Genomic DNA, 19,738 nt, shown 5'->3' with positions numbered 1-19,738 from the left:
ATTTGCGACTACGAAAAGACCAAATCCAATAATTACTGTCCGTTTTGAGACGTTAAAATCAAATGTAATGCGTATTGATCAAGTATAAAAGTCGGTTTTAATAATTATCTACTATTTATTTACGGTTATAATTCTTGCTAGTTTTTGAGAGACTCATCACAACGAGCCATCAAATAATGTGATCCTGATTCCTACTCCTGGCTCCAAAGATTAAACAAATCTAATTTTTTAGAAAGGATAAATTAACTATTTAATTATACTTATTAATGGCTAATACTATTGCAAACACAATACTGTTTTAATACTACTGTTAATTTTAAAAATAGGAAATTAATTTTGGAGCGCCAATTTTTTGCAATATCCCGACTGGTCGACCACACATCCTTTCATTCGCTGTTATTGCGTTTTTGTTGTATCAAGTCCTTCAACACGTCTTCATTAAGGTTATAAAATAAATGTGTCGTATACTAGTTGTTTTTTACTTTTAGGAGTCTTTGGTGATCACTGTGATTAAAGGCAAACTGGTTTGTAACTTGCAGGCATTTGAGTGGAAGGAGAATGAACTGCATGGAAGCTTCATCATCCACTAAAAATTTTGACGAGCTGTCGAAAGTTTTTCAGCATCCAATAAAGTATTCAGACAACCAGAATCAGAACAGTAATAGTCACCATGACAACGTTATGGACCAAAATTCTAAACAGGTGTTCGCTGGCTCAGATAACATATCCCAAGAAAACGCCAATTGCGCCAAACCAAGCTCTGACCATCAAATCCCGACAGCTTCAGTCCACAACTCCTGTGACCTTGGTCTCCCGGTTCCAAGCGCCCCCATGGCAGCACCTGGGTCAGATATTGCAAGCATGGGAACAACCAGCGTCCAGAATCTCCACCACAATGGGCAGTTTGACAAGCAAAGAACGAGCCGGGCGACACAGTATCCAACGCTCGTGACGATGCTGTGCAGGAAGCCATACCAAAATATGGCCGGAGCCTGCGATCCTAGGAAAGCCGCGAAGCTAACTCCCGACATTAACCTCTCTCTTCCTCCCCTGACCTCTGACGTGATTCAGCATATTGAATCACTACCTACACAAGACGCCGAGACAGAGCCTGCATATGGATATCAACCTCCAGCGATGATATCGAATGCTGGCGCTACTTTTTATGCATTGCCTAACTATAAGCAACAGTATGATTATGGATGTCCTCGGGGTTTCCCTGCACCCACCAAGCCAAATTATGGGGGTCCTCAGGGTTTCCCTGCACCCACCATGCCAAATTATGGAGGTCCCCAAGGTTTCCCTGCACCCACCATGCCAAATTATGGAGTCCCCAGGGTTTCCGCGCACCCACCATGCCAAATTATGGAGGTCCTCGGGGTTTCCCTGCACCCACCATGCAAAATTACGGAGGTCCTCGGGGTTTCCCTGCACCCACCATGCCAAATGAACGTCCACTAAAGGCACAATTTCCATTGGCTTCTCCAGCTATTCTTCGTCCAGGTAAGGAACTCTCTTCTCTTTTTTCTCGCTGTTACCTTCTCTATTCGTTGTTGTATATGGAAGGTAAATGGATTTACCTCATGAAGAGTCATAACCTACAGCTTAAGTTTTTTAGTCGAGAGAAGATGCCAATCAACTACAGCACGCACACACACAGCACAGCGCTGTCCTCAGTTATGAACAGCTTGCCCTAGATAGTGTTTAGTTTATTATCAGTCGTTGCAGGCGCTGGTTTTCTTCCTTTTGTTTTATGTGCTTAGAAGTCTGTACACGACGGTTGTTTAGATAGTTGCAAACATATTCGATGTGTGTACCTGGTTCTCTCGACTATTTTTAGCATGACATGCCCGAGACAACGTGCACAGGATATGCTACACTTTTTCTCGTATGACTATGCTTACCTATAAAATATGATACATTACACATTGTATATATATATTTTTTCAAATTACGACCTTTCCTGTATTACAGCTTCGAGTGACCCGACTGCCTCCCTGCAGCAAGTCTCCAAGCACACGAGGGCCGTGAGTAAACCGATCCCCACGGAAGCGAAGGATGCGAAATACTATGAAAGACGAAAGCTCAACAACCTCGCAGCCAAGCGGTCACGTGACCTGCGCAAGCAGCGAATGGAGGGGCTGCTCATAAGCACATGCAAGCTGCAGAAGGAGCAGGCTTCTCTGGATGACGAGGAGAGAGCCAAGACACAAACAGTACGAGACCTGTGCATTCTTCTTAATGAAGATCCAGAGGACATGTTCCGAAAAGCGCTCGCGTGGGCCGAAAACGCAGTTAAGCAGCAGTCTGCTCACAAGAAATGACAGTTTCAAAACCTGAAATCCTTTTCTGATTATATCGGCAGTATATTGAAGTGTAATGCTATTCCTCTAGTCGAGTAAAAGTGATTCATAATATTGCAGATGTTAATATTTATTACTGTTCTAGATGGCATTCATGTTCTCTCTTTCAGTCTCTCTGTCTCTCACTCAACTTATCAAACAAGGGTATCAGGAAAGGTGTTTCATTACTTTAAATCTGAGTGAGTGTTCGTGCAGACCAGTTTTTACTTGGATGGTACATTTGTAAAGTGCTGAATGCTGTTGCTAGTTTTGTATTACCCTCAACAAGCTGTAGCAATACGAGGAGCTTGTTAACATTTGTTAATATGGTCAGCAAGGGAAGGAAGGTGGGGAATGACAACAAAACACTGTGGATGCAAGTAAAACTACAACATATGCATATCTTGCATCAAGCCTATGATGTTACAAGCATCTTAACAACAACATCACACTACATCACATTCAGTTCCAGTATGGCGCAAATAATACCTTCAAACGTGTTGAAAATAACAGGAAGTTCCATCACATATTGAAACACACTTTTTTAATTAAAAACTGCATTTGAGACACTTTTATAACAATGTGTGAAAATGGCACGTTTCTATTGAAAAAATGATTTTTTTCTAATTGTGTGATATCTAGCCCCACTTGCCCTTCTTGGTGTCTTGACTGGGGTTCTGCTTGTTTTGCCTCCCACACAGTTCTGTTCATCGTTACTACATGTCTTATGCCTTTAAGAGTGATTTTATCTTTGTGACACGGATTGTAAAAGTAAATCATAATTCGTTCTCTTAAAAAGAACTCTGACCTGATTATCTCAGACTTTGCTCCTGTCCAAAAGTATTCGTTCAGCTAGTTTTTCTTAAATCGAAATAACTATGTGGAAAGCAAAGGTTCTCTGTGCACTTGATAGAAGTTTTTTAGTGATGAATGATGATCATGGTATAAACGTTATCATAATCGTAAGCTTACAATCTACGTTATTTTAAGAAATATAATATCAGAAGTGAAAAACGTTTTAATTGATAACACGACAGAAAAATAACACACAAAATATTGGTTAAGTCTATTCGTAGAAAAATTCAAGATAATGTACTCGCTAGCACAGTTTAAAACTACATTACAGTTAAAACGTAAATGGAAGAACCCCATAAAAAGTAGAAGTTAAAGAAATTCAGATGCGACATGTACAATATATTAATAGGCATTTTTAGAGGAAGGAACATTCTAAATGATTACTTATTTGTTTTAAAACAGAAAATAAACAAAAGAAGTGATACTGAAAGACACAATTTGTTGTCCCAGTTTACTTCAATTAGTTGATTATGATAAAAAATAGTATTACTGCGAGTCTCATTTATTTTATTCAATTAATTGGAAAGTTTAAAAATGATCTACTGCATATAGCCAAGAGACTTTTATATTTATGTCAGATTTATATATAATACCGAAACATAAAAACATGACAGTTTGTAACTCTGTATTTTCTTGTAAATGTGCGACATTTTCAAAAAGACTTGTGCTTTATTTTCATCTTGGAGCTGGAACAACGTTTTTCAGCCCAACGGTTGAACTCCTATCATCATGTGCGCTGAAACACAGTAAAATACTGAAAATATCATTTCTGACATCAGAGACTTTCAGCAAAGTGACTTAGAAGAAGCTTGTAATGCACGTTACCGCTAATCACGTTACGTTTTCGCAACAAAACGCAAACTAACTCTGGAAACACAAAACTGCCAGTAGCAATATTCGTTAATACCCTCCTATTGTGTGTCAACGTACCTTTCACTTTCAGCACCACAAAGCCAACTGCTGTTGCTACAACGGCGACACCTCCAACACTTCCAACGACGATGCCGGCGATCTGTCCGGTCGTCAGCTCCGCTGTCGCTGTGGTGTTGCTGACGTCTGTCGAGAGATCAGTGTCGTTGGCTTTTGAAGTCACTGATGCGAAAGGTGTAGCAGACTCTTCCGTTGAGTTGTCAGTGTTCAGTGATGTCACATCTGTCAAGTTGTCAGTGCTCAGTGATGTCACATCTGTCAAGTTGTCAGTGTTCAGTGATGTCACATCTGTCAAGTTGTCAGTGCTCAGTGATGTCACATCTGTCAAGTCGTCAGTGCTCAGTGATGTCACTTTTGTCAAGTCAGTGCTCAGTGATGTCACTTTTGTCAAGTCAGTGCTCAGTGATGTCACTTTTGTCAAGTCAGTGCTCAGTGATGTCACTTTTGTCAAGTCAGTGCTCAGTGAAGTCACTTCCGTCCATGGGGTCTGCGTGGCTTCTGAATTCATTGCTGGCACTGTTGATAATACATACAAATAAAAGCCACAATCATTCATCCTTTCTTTAAAATCCGAATGAATGTGTCGGGGGTATTGTCAATCACTAGACGTCAGAAGAACATAATGCACAAAAATTGGAAATTAAAATTTTCAACAGTCACACAATCATAACTGACCTTTGTTAGTCTTTATTTTTATTTTCTTTATTTTTTGTTACTATTGTTAAAACTTTATAAAATCCGATATGTTTTATTGGTGTTAACTTTGAAAGTGCCTGTTGCATCCAACAAACAATTTTGCTGTAGAACACTGATGTTGCAAAACAAATAAACGCCTTTTTTAGAAGTTTTGTTTATCATGTAATCTCAAACTATTAAAAAGACGAAGAAACACTGCGACTTGTCGATACCGGTCCATGTAATACTTGTGAATTATTTGTCCTTCACTTGCGTGACTTTCACAAAAAGTTTGATGGTCTTTTACATACTCACATCTGCACGTGAAGCCGTCGTTGTTCAGGATGTATCCTGTGACGTTACAGGAGCAGCGGAATGATCCTGCGGTATTCTCACAGCGTTGAGTACAAACATTTGTCTCCAGGGTAGCGCATTCGTCCACATCTGTAATAAATACATAGTAATTACAATTTCTATGTAGGTTGTTGAAAAATAACGAGACTGGAGAAAAGGGCGTTGGAAATGATTCACAAATTTATAGCATGACATCCCCTTGAAATTCATTTAAATTACAGTTTGCACTTTCGATTGGCGTGTTTTCCTTACTGCCTAATGCCTGTCAAAAATGAGTGGCTAAACTCTCCTGGTGATACCTTTGCATGTCAGGGTGGTTGTATTCCAGTAGAAGCCGTTGTCGCAGGTGCAAACGTAGCTGCCGATGGTGTTGTTGCAATTCTGATCACAAACTGGCTCAGAACATTCGTTAATATCTGCGTCAAACAAAGCGACAAAAGTTACCAATTTCACACGGCCTTAAGCACAACTAATGCAGCATTAATCAAAGAATTAAAACTTATTTCAATTGATCCAGCAGAAATGTGTGCATCTGTACGCTGCCGATCTTTGTTATCTCGGCCATAGCAAAGCGTCTAAACACTCATGCAGATATTCAAGTAAATGTTGCTATTTATGCCTGATGATTTCTCTAATTTCTTGCAGTTTTCAAAATGTGTCTATAAATATTTCATAAGAGAATGGTTGATATTGTTTTGAATAAGAAGTCTAGTCGATTTGTAACCTTGACACACGCCGTTGTTGTCTGCAGCGTATCCCTGACGACACCTGCACGTGTAGCCTCCGTTAGTGTTGACACATTCTACGTTTGCTCCTGTACAGTTAGCAGGCAACGTTCTTTGCTGACACTCATCAACATCTTTGTCACATTTTTCGCCTTCCCAACCTTGACGACACACGCAACCGGAAACAGCGTCACAGCGTTCCGCCCCAGCTGCGCATGCGCACACTTGAGTGCAGTTAGGTCCGAACGTCCCAGGCAAGCAGGCTGTAACGGAAAATATTTAAGAAATGATATTCGTAAAAAAGAAAAAAAAGCCAAAAACAACAAACAAGCAAGTAAACATTAACATTTCGTGTTTTGAGGCGATCACTCTCTCTGTATGTATTCGTGTTATTTTGTGTGTGTGTGAGATCACAGTCAAACTATCAACTCAGTCACTGAGCACTATTCATTATGAATGCTTATGGACAACACTCACGTGGTTTTATTGCATGGTAAAAGTTCCTGATTCTGAAAACGGTATCGTGGTGATGCAGAAACAAAAATGAAGTTTATATATATATCTTGTTTGTAGCTCCCATTATGTTGCACTACTGTGTGTTTAACTTACATAGAAATCTAATCAAAGACTACTTTTTTTAAAAAAAACAAATGCACTCCTATTTATTTAAGTAATGTAAGTTTGGGCTTACTGGAGCACGTGAGGCCGTCATTATCCAGCTTCTTTCCGACAGGACAGCTACAGGTGAAACTGTCAGGTGTGTTAGTACAGTTGTGGGAACAGTTGGCCAGCCCCGTCGTGCATTCATCAATGTCTAGTGAAAATACACATGGTGATTTTAATTGAAATCTTACTACAAGCAACAAACAGTTCTTTTTTTAAATATTAACATTAATACTAAACGGATGCCTGAGGCACATTCACAAACAATTTCACAGAGGACACATCATCTCTGTTTTTTTCTCGATCTCTCTCAAGTATGCATACACGCACGCAAACACATGCAAATATGCAAAATCACGGGCTCATTCTCATGTATAAACTTACCTTGGCAGGTTTGCGTATTTTGGTTGATCGTGTAGCCGCTGTTACAGAAACACAAGTCATTGTTGTTATCGTCAAGGGTACATCCGTCGGCTTTGCTGCATGTCGTCGGGATGACACAAACTTCTCGCACTGTTGTTATGTGTAAGAGAACAGATAACCTTTTGTTAATGTCTGCACATCTGTATTCAAGTGCTCGTGCTCAGGCACAAAGACAGGTGCACATGTGCTTCTCCAGCAAGCAAGGCCCGAACAAACTAAGAGGGCGAGCAGTACTTTATGGTTTCGATTCAAATTTTATTTATTTTATTTGCAAAAGTATTTAAGGACCCAGTCACAAACAGCACTAAAAATGTGCTTATTACCATGTACTAATAATGGGTTGGAATAGAAAATAATGTAGCTACAATAACATTGTTGTACGTGTTTCACAAGAGTATGCAGAACCTGACTAACAAAATACTAAAGTATACAGAAGTAAGTACCCTCAGTACAGGTCTTGCGGTCAGCGTTGAGTCTGTAGCCGTATTTACACTCGCAGTTGAAGGAGCCGAGGACGTTGACACAGTCGTGCTGGCAGTCTCCTCGGTTGGCCGCACATTCATTAACATCTAAAACCATTTTAAAGTAGATTAATATGTTAGTTATAAGGCATGCAGGCGTATAGAATTAGAAAAAGGAAACCAAATGCATCAAAAGCAAACAAACAAACCAAAAGTATAGTGTATTCTTTTTTTGCTATTAATGTTATAATATACTGCTCTGATGATTGTAATGATTTGTTGTTTACTTCATTTTTAACGAACTCGATCACATCAAATGCCTAGTAAATCAACCCACTGCGTTTTTCAGCGTATAACAAAATATAGTTGGACCCTTTATTCCTTCTGTATTAATGTCAAGAAATTTAAACATATAATCAATGAAAAATCCTCTCTAAAGCCCAGCTTAAAATTCTCCAATCAGTTTGCCTTATTGATTCTGGTTATTCGTTGAAATTTTTTTCCAAAAAATATCGTTGTAAAATAGTCAATTCAAAAATTGTGGGGCAAGCAAGCACATTCAAAATTGGAATGCTACAATAGTTTCGCTCTGCAGTTCTTTTACAGAAATTACCCGTGCAGTTCCCTGTATTAGACTTGGTGTAGCCTGGGTTACAGCTGCAGTAGTAGCCACCCGGAATGTTATTACACTGTTGGTTCTCTTTACATGGGATGTCTGTAGTACACTCGTCAATATCTATAAAAAAAATTTACAATATAAAGTAGTGTAAAAAAAATGAAAGAGCCATTAAACAAAATTTACTCTCGCATGATTAAAGAAAAGACAGTCGATCTCAACAATGACTATGCATGTCTTTATCCACAGAAAAATGCATCCAACTTAATGTGCAAGTAAACAACGAACTTAAGAACTAGAATAACTGCTTCAGGCATTGGGCGAACTAAAGGAACTAATCCCAAGACAAGCAGAACAACAACAGTGCATTAAAAAAACAGTGCCCGGGGTATCAATGCGATATCACAAAACAACTTAGTAAAATACAACAATAACAATAATAAGAAACATCATCGTCATCTTTGTCGTTGTCATTACTATAGTTATGAGGTAAAGTGTAGCCCAAGCAACGAGATCTCACAAACATACCTCGACAGACTCCGCTGTCGTCAGAAGCGTAACCCGAACGACAGACACAAGAGTAAGATCCCTTGTTGTTGACGCATGTCTGATCGGAGCCGCACACATCCGGGTTCTCTACACATTCGTCTACGTCATCCGCGCACGTAGTGCCAGTCCAGCCGTCCTGACAGACGCAGCCCCGTACAGGATGACACGCTACGCTCCTGCCACTGCACGTGCACGTCTGGCGACACTCGGGGCCGTACTTGAGATACGGGCAGGCCGAGCACGTGCGCTCATCCTTGTTCAGGGCGAAGCCGTCGTAGCAGGAGCAGGAGAAGCCGCCCGCCGTGTTGTTACACACCTGGTCACACACTTTGTCCCGACATTCATCGCGGTCCACGCACGTCGCGTTGTCCCTGACGTCCAGGTCGTAACCGAGATAACAGAAACACTGCGGTCGGCTGATCTTTGCAGCATCCGTGATGACTCTGCAGCCCTGAGAGCAGGTACTGGTCCTGCAAACCTGAGGAAAGTCGGCATTCACAGTACAAGACTTCGAGGTGCTGTCGTAGGTGTAGCCTGCCTCGCACTCGCACTGGAAGCCGCCAGCAGTGTTGGTACAGATCTGCTGACAGTCGTGAGTTCTCTCAATACATTCGTTGACGTCAGTACAGGAATGACCGTTAGTGCTCAGACGATAGCCTTCCTGACAGGAACATTCGTAACTGCCGTACGTGTTGGTGCAAATCATGTCGCAGCCATGTAACGTACTGATGAGACATTCGTCGACGTCGAAACAGTCCTTGGAATCGTTCTTCATAAAGAACCCCTGAGGACACGCGCTGCATGTGTACCCGATATCACTATCGCCTTGTCGACTGGCTGGTATGTCTGTGCAGGTCCGAAGAGGGTGGCAAGGGCTGTCACTGCACCCGTCTTTGTCCAGTTCGCAGTTGTCTCCCGCCCAGGCCGGTCCGCACCGACAGACGGCGAACTGGAAGTCGTGGTCACCCAGCACGTCTCTAGTGTCCGACATGTTGCACGTGCCGTGACCTGAACACCCGGAGCAGGCGACGATTGGAATGGACTCTACAGGAGACTGAGTGCCCACTGAGTCCACGGCATAAATCCTAAAATGAGCAGAATGGAAAGAACTCTAAATACGATTTGAAACACCAGCTCATGTTTTCTACACAAATCTGTAGGGGATCATCAGAAAGCCTTAACTTTACCGAAGGCCATGATTAAAGATCTACCTTAGTTTTGCATTAAATATTTCATTGTTTAATCACCATCGCTTACTTTGGTAATAAACGTAATAGCTTTGAATGTAGTGATGGAGACTTTTAACGATAATGAGTTAAATAATGAAATGTCCATTTTATAACGTAGTTACCATTGTCCGTTGTAAGCGATATTATCGCCGTTGAAATAAATAGCTCTGCTTAAATGCATCGTAATTATTACATAATTACAGGGCTTCTGCTTACGCAAAAAATTGCGTACAGTACGCATTAAAAGTTCGGAGGACCCCTTCAATTTTCGTCAATAGGGTCCCCTTCAAATTTGGGCGAAGAACAGGGACCCCTTAAAAATCTGAAGAAGGGGTTCCTGGGACCCCACAGAATTTAGCCTTAGCAGAAGCCCTGAATAATTTATTTATGTTTGAATCATATCAAATCAAAGGCACGTTGCTTCACACAAATCTACACAGAACATATTATCCAATGTTAACGGCTTGTAGAAATGCAGTTTTCTAACAGAAGGAGAGTCTTACTCGATTTTGAAGGGTGTTAAAGATGTCATGTTGACGCTGACTTCCCCAGTTGATTGATCTATTCTTAGAATTCCGTTTGCGTCATCTAACAATCGATAGGTCAAACTGTCACTGACGTCAGGATCAACGCCAGTGACGACAAACGCTGCTACGACGTGTATAGTGACGTAAACAGCTTCAGGCACCTGTAGGACTGGCGCTGTGTTCTCTGGCAACACATAAAAAATAACAAATAAGACAAAATCAACACTAAACCTTTACACGTCAGGGTTAGAATCGCTAAAACTCAAGACAGATCGTCACTGAGTGCTTCATTGTGAGGACATCAGCTTCTGCTTTATTCCATGAACTATGACCTCAAGTACCCACACATTAAAGTTCATGCATTTAAATGCTGATATTAAACTCTTAAAACCAAAATACAATTCTTTTTGATACTTTAGCTTTCACTCAGGGATTCTTTCTTATTCTGCCATTGTTGTGCGTGACGTCAGATTTCTAGGGAACATAACTCTACAGGTACATCTGCATATACATTAAATACGAACCTTCAAACTCAAGAATAATGACAAATTTTTTTTTAAAACTTGTTTATACCTAATTGTGCGATTTGTTCTCTGTTTATTGCACAGCAGTCATTTTCGTTGAATAAGATGGTAGCTAAATCTGCTCAAACAACACATAGCTCTGTTGGTAATGTTTGACATAAATATCTACTTATGTCGACAGTGATTGATGATTCTTTTAGGTCTGAATCAATTCAACTTTGGATATTGGGACGATGTGTACCTATGTGGGACGGCATGTCAAGGCGGGGTAGATTATATTCAGGTGGGTGGTAGATATGAGTGAAGCGATATGGTTTGGGTAGAAATGACTTGTAACCCAACAAATAACCAGTCTATTTCAAATTGTACTTAATTTATTTCACGTTATTTTTCCAGAAAGTCATAACATAGGTCAAACAGTCAGCCTGAAGCAGTACTTAAAAAATATTTAATACTTCTCAACACTTGACTTCTGCTAAAGATTTCATACAGCACAAATGGCTGTAGGTCCTGCTGTGAAGGTGTTTTTAAAAGACGTTAACACAGTGAAATAAGTCAGGACATAAAATCTGGGGTCGTATCTAAGAGGGGACGCAATACGGAAAGTCTAAATGAAGAGACTTTATTGTACTGAAATCTTATCGTATGTATTCATATCGTAGATAGTTGTAGAATAGATCTATATAAAAATGTTATTATACCTATACCGGAGGTTTGGACCTTTTATAGGTTCCGCGATAACTTGCACCTACAACGAAATTTTAAGTGTCAAAGTGTCATGCGCTATCGACGAATATCAACACCAGTGTCAAATAACTAACGCCACATTATATACGTGTACAGACAAGACAACATTTCTTTAACTCTGACATTTATATGATTACTGACTGCTCTGCTGGATGAGGATGTCGGACAGGTTTCGGAGGTCTGACGTCTGAAAAGCAAAGCTTTCGTCTCCAGTGGCCAGGAAGTCGTAGATGCAGGGCATGTTGGTGTCTCCACACAGATTCTTGGCTTGTGTTAGTCGAGACGGGTCCACCTCGTCCAGGAAGACAGGTTGAAAGTCTTGGCGATAGAAGTCCGCTGGACCCATTCTGGCCTCGTATCGCATGACGCTGTTGTTGGCGTTGACCAGCCCTAAGGACAATTGAGACCCTCAGGAACTCTGGACATTATCTTATACATATAGGAACGTATCTCAGCAGACAGGATCTAGTCTATCAGCCTTTATCCTTTTCATTTTTGTAAAAAAAGCAGCCAAGATCATTCACACTGTGTACGGTTTGGTGGTTTGTGCATCTTACATTTGTTGGCAAACAAGTTGAAAATCTGCCGCTCGCTCAAACTGTTGTTCAGACGCTCTCCACTTGGCAGAATGAAGTCGTCTGTCTCGTCGCCATTGAAGTTTCCCAGCATCCCTTTTGTCAAAGTCTGGAAGTTGTGAGGCATGGCAATTCCTATCACCAAGGCTTTCATACGGATGTAAATCTGCAGGCTTATACCTTGACAAAAGATGAATGTAAAAAGTATTAAAACGCAATAATAATCTTATTCACAAATGTTTAGGTGGAAATTCCGCTCTTTTTTCAAGCTCTTTTTTTGGTAGTTGTATTTTTTAAAATTAATCTGTTTTTCAGGGAAAGGAAAGCAGTTCACTAACGTCTGCGACTCAGGAGTAAGAACATCATAAAAGAACACGGTTCTTTATTGGGGGTTTCTTTTCATTACAACAAATCCTGTCTTAATACTCAATATCTGATAATGGCTAATGAAGAAACAGCGCTTGAATTATTATGTAACATTTAAGTGATAAGCTCCCCTGTCAAGTGAAACGTGTCTGTGACGCCGTCACTCACCTGACGGAAAGCTGACGACACACGTGTCGTTATCTCGTGTCAGTAAAACACTTCCGTCGTCAACAATGAAGTCGTCTCCCTCTTTATTGAAACGGGTAGTGTAGTCTCTACCACCAGCGTAGACGATCAGAGCTGTTAGAAATAAAGGACATGGATTCAGCTTGAGAAACTGAATCGCTCAAATGTAGCAGCAATCACTTGTTTTGAAAATCGGAGGAAAAGACAACACCCTAAGTTTGATGTACAGATTCAAAAGCAAAAGAAGCAGACAAATGAGAGCCATAAACACAAACAAATCAGTTTCTTTGGATAGGAGAGGTAAAAGTGCTTAATAAATGAATAGCAGCAGACAATAGGTCTCACTTGACTTCAAACGGCTGAATGAATTTTTTTGGTTTTATTTGTGTGTGGCTCACTGCGCTAAATTTGATTTCATAATCTGTAGAAAAACGAAGCCAAACTAAAGCCCACCTCTTTCTTAAAAAAAACAAACAAAAAATAAACAACACACACACACACAGGTTCGAATTGAGAAGACAATCCGGAAGAACTTACTGGTGTTAGTGTTGGGGTCGATCTGCAGGAAGACCCTCACTCCGTTCTCCTCCGCCCCGACCGCCGTAAAGACAGTCCCGTTGGTGGGCGTTCCCAGCCGAAGCTCCGCCCTCTGCGTCCGGGCCTGAAGGGTGAAACTGACGTTTGACGTGTTTATTTTGACCAGCGTGATCTCTGCCAGACCGTTATAGAGATACCTCCTGCCATCCATGGTCGTTATCTGGGGGTCACCGTACAAGGGAGCTGACGAGACAGGAAATACTATCGTTTACAAAAGATCACGTGTTTACTGATACATGTAAATAAAAGCACACCAATTAAAAAAAACCCACTAAAATAACCCTATTACTATGTTCATTAAGGGCAGTGCATTAACGGCACTCATCTCCAAGCCCCACTCCCCACTCCCCTGTAAACAATGGATCGTACCGGATCATCGTACCCGCTATTCAAAGGGGTTGACCATATCGTTACTCAATAAGAAAGTTTTATCAAGATGCATAATTCACTCACTCCATTGCATCGCTGGATTGGGGTCGCATTTTCCGATGGGTCGTAGATTGTAGTAGCGACGACATTGTTTGTTTGTCCCGTGCTCACAACAAGCAACATGTGGGATCCTGTCCTCAGCGTCGTACAGCTTCTCTTGAGCGAAGACCAAAGGGTTAAAGGCCAGCGCCGCCCCGGCAAAAGGTGGAGATGTGATGAGCATGTCAAGTGTGTCTGGCTTCAGAGGATTGGTCGAGTAGCAACACTCCTGAACAAACAGACTTATAGATGAATATGTTTAACAACAGAAACGTCAACAGTCACTTTTTTGTGGACTCGCTATCCCAAAACGCTCTCACATAGTAAAAGACTGTAACAGTTTCATCAACCTTTGCCACGGTGTGTTGAACACCTTTGAAACATAGTCAACCGCAGCCTGCCTACCGCTACTGTCCTCTGAGCCACTAAAATCCACTTGCTCTTAATAAAATGCGCGAAAAATATGCTGTAATCCTTTCAAAAGCATAGATAAACAAATGTGTAGAATCTGTGTGAAATATGTATTTATAATTAGTAATCTCCTAGAGGAAATAGAATATATATAGTAACAAAAACCGCTTTTTTCCTCTAATGCACACTTTTCTGGCTGTGATCGTACAATGAAAGGTCATTAATATTAATCATCATAATCATTACTATTTAGTACTTCTGATGGAGGAGTTCATGGCTGCACACACATGCTACACACACAGACATACTTTCATATATTCAACTACATTTATAAGCCCAAACAATTTTTTTGCCGGCCAAATCTTTTTCATTTCCTTTTCCTTTGAGAATCCAAGAATGTTGGACATTTGTAAGTCGAAGCTTTTCAGTAAGGTACACAGCAAAGTCGACGATATAAACTGACATGGTAGAAGAACGTATTAACAGTCGACATCAAACCTCGGCTTTGGGTATGCACAATTCTTCGAACTCGACAATTTAGGCCGCGGCCAGCAGATAAGAAGCATACTTGTCTGTCCCGTTATGTGTCTATCCCGTGATCAACGCTCTTTGCTTGTCCCTACAAGCGTACCTTATGAATGTCGTCTACTTAATATAAATTTATGTTGGTATGAAAAAGCTTGTAGATTTACTAAATTATGCGATTGCCTCGGTAGGCTGCATCAAATAATTTAGTGGGGCGTATAAGGCCTGGAGGACGGAGGCTCCTAACCCCTAACTTATAGACTTACAGTGGAACCTCGGTTAGCGAACGCCTCGGATAGCGAATATTTCGGTTAACGAACAAAAATTTCGTTAAAAGTTTGTCTCGGATAGCGAACAAAATTTCGGATAACGAACAGCCACGTGACCGACCAGCATGTAATCATTCGCGCTCGAGACACAGTTACGATCGGTCGTTCCTTATCTATGCGCATCCTTCTTATTTCGTGATTGTTATGCTTTATTTTAATAAGATAATCCTCAATCATGATTCCAAAGAGGATTAAGAGCAATTAATAGTAGTGAGGTAATGACAAGGAAGCGGCCAACAAATGAATTGAAAAAGGAAATGATTTCAAAGTATGAAGGTGGCATGCGTCTGTCGGATATGTGATGTCGTCTTACCGAAGTGTTTTACAAAAAAGACAGAAGGAACAGACACTGGACAAGTTTTTTTCCTTTAACCTCAAAGCTACAGAAAAAGGTTACCCCCGATTTTATAATGTCACGTGTGCTCATGGAGGGGGAATCAAAGCAGTAATTCCACCCCTTCCTCCCCACACCTGCTTCCATCCACGCCGTCAAAACGGCAAGTTTTCTGATGTTTAAATTCTTTCGTTAATGTTTTTTTATTTAACTTCATTTAAACTGCATTATAACTGTTCTCATTAAAACAAATACCTATATAGCCTGCAACTTTCAAATATTAGCGAGTCAACAGGGGCTGGGAACCAATTAAATCTATTTCCTTTATTTCTTATGGAAAAAATTGTTTCGGATAACGAACATTTCGGATAATGAACAGTTTTCCAGAACGGATTAAGTTCGTTAACCGAGGTTCCACTGTATATATTGTCTCTGGACTTCCATACAGACCTTCCCAAAGGGAGCGAACTGTCCTGTGCGAGCCACGTTGAGGATGACGCACTCGAACTGATTTCGCTCGTCTCTGCGATGAAACCTCCACTGTCTGACGACAGCTCTGAAAATGCCTCTCCTGGAACAGGGGCACTTGGGTAGGGCGGCAAAACCTGCCTCTCGCTGTTTTTTCAGGTTCTTGTTCCTACGAAGCCAGGCTTGGCATGTCTTGGTGTAGCTGGCTGGGATCTTTCCTAACTGGTACACCCAGTACCCTTTGTATCCTGATCAAAAGATTGAGGGAGGAAACAATAAAGTATTGTCATGTGAAAGCGCTTCTTTTTTATGATCAATATTAATCTTGTTGATAAACGTCATTGTCGTTGTTACTCCTATTTTCAAATGACTGTGAATCTATTCTAATATTCCAGTTGTCTTTCTCTATTCCCTTTCTCTCTCTTTTTTTTTTTTTTTTTTTGGGGGGGGGGGCGGTTGTAGGGTCTTCTGCCTAATTTACTCATTTACCCACTCTGTCGTTCGCTCTCATTTAAGACCCATCCATCGCTCAGACAACTAAGCAAACTTGAACTACTGAAGTGATGCAAATAGTATTTAAAGGTTTTCACCAAAGCACTTGAGACTGACCTGAATTTCCATAGAACGAGTCGATTTCATAGGCCAGTTCAGTTCCAGAATACACATTTGGCTGGAATGTTGTGATTTCTCCTTTAGCGACTCCCATTTGAATGCTGTACCAGCGGCCTGGGTATCGCCAGGTCATGTGACCCACCCGGTACTGGACCAGAGCGTAAGACTCAGACCAGTCGGTGACCAGAGCCACTTGAAACGTGGCGTCACCCATCTGTGTGACAAAATTATTGTCGTCTGATGGAAGAGGTCTAAAATACTTTGGATGTCATTTTTATATTCACGTTTGCCTCCCTTTTTCGTTTGTGTGTGTGTGGTTGCCTGTGCACGCACTTACGTAAGTAATCCTGTGACTGTGCATGCGTACATCAGACCGCATCTTTGAGCATGTACGAACGACAAAGACAAGCATGATGTAAGGAAAATTTAACGAATAAAACCTTGTTTCAAGTAAAAACTAATCTATGCCAGGGCTTCAGAAGACATTGCCTTACGTTAGTCGGTTTGTAGTCGACAGACGGGAAGTACTGCTGTACACGATCCCACGTGACCACGATGACGACGCTCGCCTGGAAGGTCATTGACCTCGTGAAATCCTGGACATCGTACGTGGCTTTGTCTAGCACTGTGCTGTCTGTGGCGGTGTTATCATAAAGATGGTAGTACACACCTACATAGAATGGACATACATGTATGTTCGTACCTAAGGACGTCCAGACCAAGCCTGAACATTACGTTGATACTACACTGAATGTTAATGTTACTGAAAAACTATGACGTTCTTAAAATGCAGTTAGTCGAACGTTGACTTTATACATATGTACCGCTAATAATATACAATAAACATTTTCAAATATTATTCTTCACATTTACAAGCTTTCTTATAGGTTTTTCTTAAAGTGCTCAAGATCTGCATTAATAAAAACAACATTGATTAACCGATTGAAATTAGAGTACATTTAACTTTTTATTATTATTATTATTTTTTTTTTTTTTGCATTTTGTACTTTTTTTTTCGAAACAATAAGATGCAGGAAAGGTAAACGCCGATGAAAAAGCACGTCCCTTTTAGCCATTAGTTTCAATTTTCGTTAATTGAATGAAATGGTGAGCTATTTGTTTTACTTTGCTCATTGCTGATGTAGGCGCAATATGCACAGACCACTTTGCGGGTGCGAGTCAAACACAGGCCATACGCAATCCTTCTCAAAGACAAGATTCCATCCCTACCCACCTAAAAAAGTGTCAACAAACAAGAAAGTCATCATGAACATTAGGGCACTTATAATTTACTACAAAATTATTGCTTGCTTGAAATAATTATTGAAATGTGATTGATAAAGGAAAAGTTTCATTTCTTTTCTCAGCACGTTTAAATAGCTGTGGAGTATAAGCAAGACGCTATTAAAAAGCCAAACTCAGTTCGACTAAACTAAATAAAACATACAAACTATGCTGTTTTAGCTATCTGCTACAAAACTATAATTGGATTTTCTCGAAATTCAAGTTACTGTTTTCAGAAGCTGAGTTTCGTTATTTTTAGGTGAGAAGAAGTTTCGTATGAAATATCTACTTTAAACCTAGATGACGTCATTGTTTCAGACGGTCAGACTAGCTCGTTTTTAAACAGTTAGAGACAGACCCAAACCACTGTGACTATGAAGTCATTAAATAGCTTACATTGACTGCGTCGAGTTCATTCTCTCCAAACGGAAATCCGTTATCTTGAAAAGTTATCGTCAGGGTTTCAAACAGGGATTGTCCGAGTATCCCGTCGCCTGCACTGTCTCCGTACGGATAGAAGCCTGACGATACAAAGATGCTTATTTATAATACATGTTTAAGTAACATTACTATTAGAATTCACCTGTACAGTTTAAGAATTTGTACAGTATACAGTACGTCATAGTTCCTCACGTAAAGATTTTGACATAATCTAGAAATTCAATAAACTTTTTGTTACCTGGTACTCAGGAACAAACTTCTTAAGCAAATGAAAACTTCTTGTTGAAAGCTAAAGACAATTAAGCTGACATCTTGCTTATGTTTCTTGTTAAAGACTAAAAACATTTAGATGGAATTTCACCTTTTGGTAGTTCTCCTGAAACAAACAAACGAGAAAATTGATATAATAAACACGCTGAATGCGTGGGTAAGACACTCAGAAAACGCGAACACTCAAATACACTAGCACAAGCATAGCCACTGAGATGTTCACAGCCACACACAAATGAACACGTCACTTCCTGTCGATCTTTATAAAGCAGATGTGTTTCGTATCAAAGTAGCTAAAATCTGGCTTGGCTATTCGAGAACGAGAGAAATGAAGGTTTTATATGCTGACTTACCTTAGATATACATGAAGCGAATGTGTCATATGCTTTGCATGATAATAAAAATATCCTCTGATATAATTCATGGTTGTTGATATATTAAGATCAATTATACACCATGGCTGTCATACTGACCGTCTTGTCTTCTCGCGATGTATGACGCTCGAAAGCCGTTGGCGTTGACCAGTGACCCGAAGACGTTGAGAACGACAGTGAGACTGTTTCCGGTTGACGTCAGCCTTGGTGGCAGGGTAGTTCCGCACAAGCTGTAATACATGTGTACTTTGTCTTTGAAATGAAAAATAACGCATGAATATACTTCTGGGGACTTTCTGGACTTGGTTAGATTCCCTCTCGTCACATTTTGTTTTGATGTAGCAAGTGAGCAGCTGCGCTGCTGTAATAAGACGAACATACACTTACTTTGTAATTTGTATAAGCACGACTTTTTTACACAGGCACACAACGCTCGAAGATGAACCACAGATGACAAAGAGGATGAAGAGATTTGTAAGTGAATCAAATCGAAGAGGCACAAGTTCAAAGGAATGTCACTGAGAAGAAGATGGCGGACGAAAACCATTGTTTTTTTCCCGCTCTCAATTTTTAGAGAAACTGCTTTTCTCTTATACATGACGTCTTTTTCTGCTTCAAGTGACGTGGAACAAATGACGCACACAAGACGTCAGACACAAGTCGTACACGAAACAATACGAGACCTACCACAACTCACTACAGCTGCTAACACCTGGAATGTGGACAGGTAAAGCAAAGGTGGGTTCTACTGGATGGCAGACGTAAAATGTATGCCAGGACTGGAAAAAGAAACAGTTGAACCGGCTGGACAGAGGTCAATCAGAGGGAGGAATCACTCTTAATCCAACGCTAACTGAATTACGACTATCGTCAATGAA

At 40.6% G+C, this 19,738-nt stretch overlaps 2 protein-coding genes across 3 annotated transcripts; one reads left to right on the top strand and one right to left on the bottom strand.

The window, feature by feature from the left end:
- Window positions 1–561: 561 nt before the first annotated feature.
- On the top strand, window positions 562–2,393 carry LOC112554896 (hepatic leukemia factor-like). The gene is made up of 2 exons (XM_025222977.1): window positions 562–1,503; window positions 1,975–2,393. Exons 1-2 carry the CDS (start codon window positions 1,203–1,205, stop codon window positions 2,322–2,324), a joined length of 651 nt encoding a protein of 216 aa, XP_025078762.1. The 5' UTR covers window positions 562–1,202; the 3' UTR covers window positions 2,325–2,393.
- A 505-nt stretch (window positions 2,394–2,898) lies between these two features.
- On the bottom strand, window positions 2,899–17,682 carry LOC112554582 (mucin-like protein). 2 transcript variants are annotated; one of them, XM_025222426.1, is made up of 20 exons: window positions 17,617–17,682; window positions 16,986–17,161; window positions 16,489–16,705; window positions 15,862–16,127; window positions 13,798–14,041; window positions 13,285–13,527; window positions 12,730–12,861; window positions 12,178–12,375; window positions 11,762–12,010; window positions 10,326–10,533; window positions 8,573–9,678; window positions 8,042–8,164; window positions 7,411–7,536; window positions 6,929–7,057; window positions 6,573–6,695; window positions 5,881–6,144; window positions 5,456–5,572; window positions 5,118–5,246; window positions 4,128–4,643; window positions 2,899–3,933 (listed from the first exon to the last, which is right to left on the bottom strand). In XM_025222426.1, the coding sequence occupies exons 2-20, from the start codon at window positions 17,070–17,072 to the stop codon at window positions 3,899–3,901; spliced, it is 4,512 nt and encodes a 1,503-aa protein (XP_025078211.1). In that variant the 5' UTR covers window positions 17,073–17,161; window positions 17,617–17,682; the 3' UTR covers window positions 2,899–3,898. The 2 variants fall into 2 exon arrangements, with proteins under 2 accessions (XP_025078211.1, XP_025078220.1); XM_025222435.1 differs by having other exon boundaries at window positions 2,900–3,933; window positions 4,128–4,253.
- Window positions 17,683–19,738: the final 2,056 nt, after the last annotated feature.

The sequence above is a fragment of the Pomacea canaliculata genome, linkage group LG2 (assembly GCF_003073045.1).
Source record: "Pomacea canaliculata isolate SZHN2017 linkage group LG2, ASM307304v1, whole genome shotgun sequence".
Taxonomy (NCBI): Eukaryota; Metazoa; Mollusca; class Gastropoda; order Architaenioglossa; family Ampullariidae; genus Pomacea; species Pomacea canaliculata.
The sequence above is the reverse complement of the archived record's forward strand: the minus strand, read 5'-3'. Positions and strand labels throughout refer to the sequence as shown.

Excerpts from the sequence above, each read along its gene's own strand:
- LOC112554896 (XM_025222977.1), top strand. The coding sequence starts at position 1,203 with ATGTCCTCGGGGTTTCCCTGCACCCACCAAGCCAAATTATGGGGGTCC. Across the intron at positions 1,504-1,974 it reads TCCAGCTATTCTTCGTCCAG|CTTCGAGTGACCCGACTGCC; the intron begins GTAAGGAACTCT and ends CCTGTATTACAG.
- LOC112554582 (XM_025222426.1), bottom strand. The coding sequence starts at position 17,072 with ATGACCTTCCAGGCGAGCGTCGTCATCGTGGTCACGTGGGATCGTGTA. Across the intron at positions 13,528-13,797 it reads CAATCCAGCGATGCAATGGA|CTCCCTTGTACGGTGACCCC; the intron begins GTGAGTGAATTA and ends CTGTCTCGTCAG. Across the intron at positions 12,376-12,729 it reads TGTCGTCAGCTTTCCGTCAG|GTATAAGCCTGCAGATTTAC; the intron begins GTGAGTGACGGC and ends TCTTTTGTCAAG.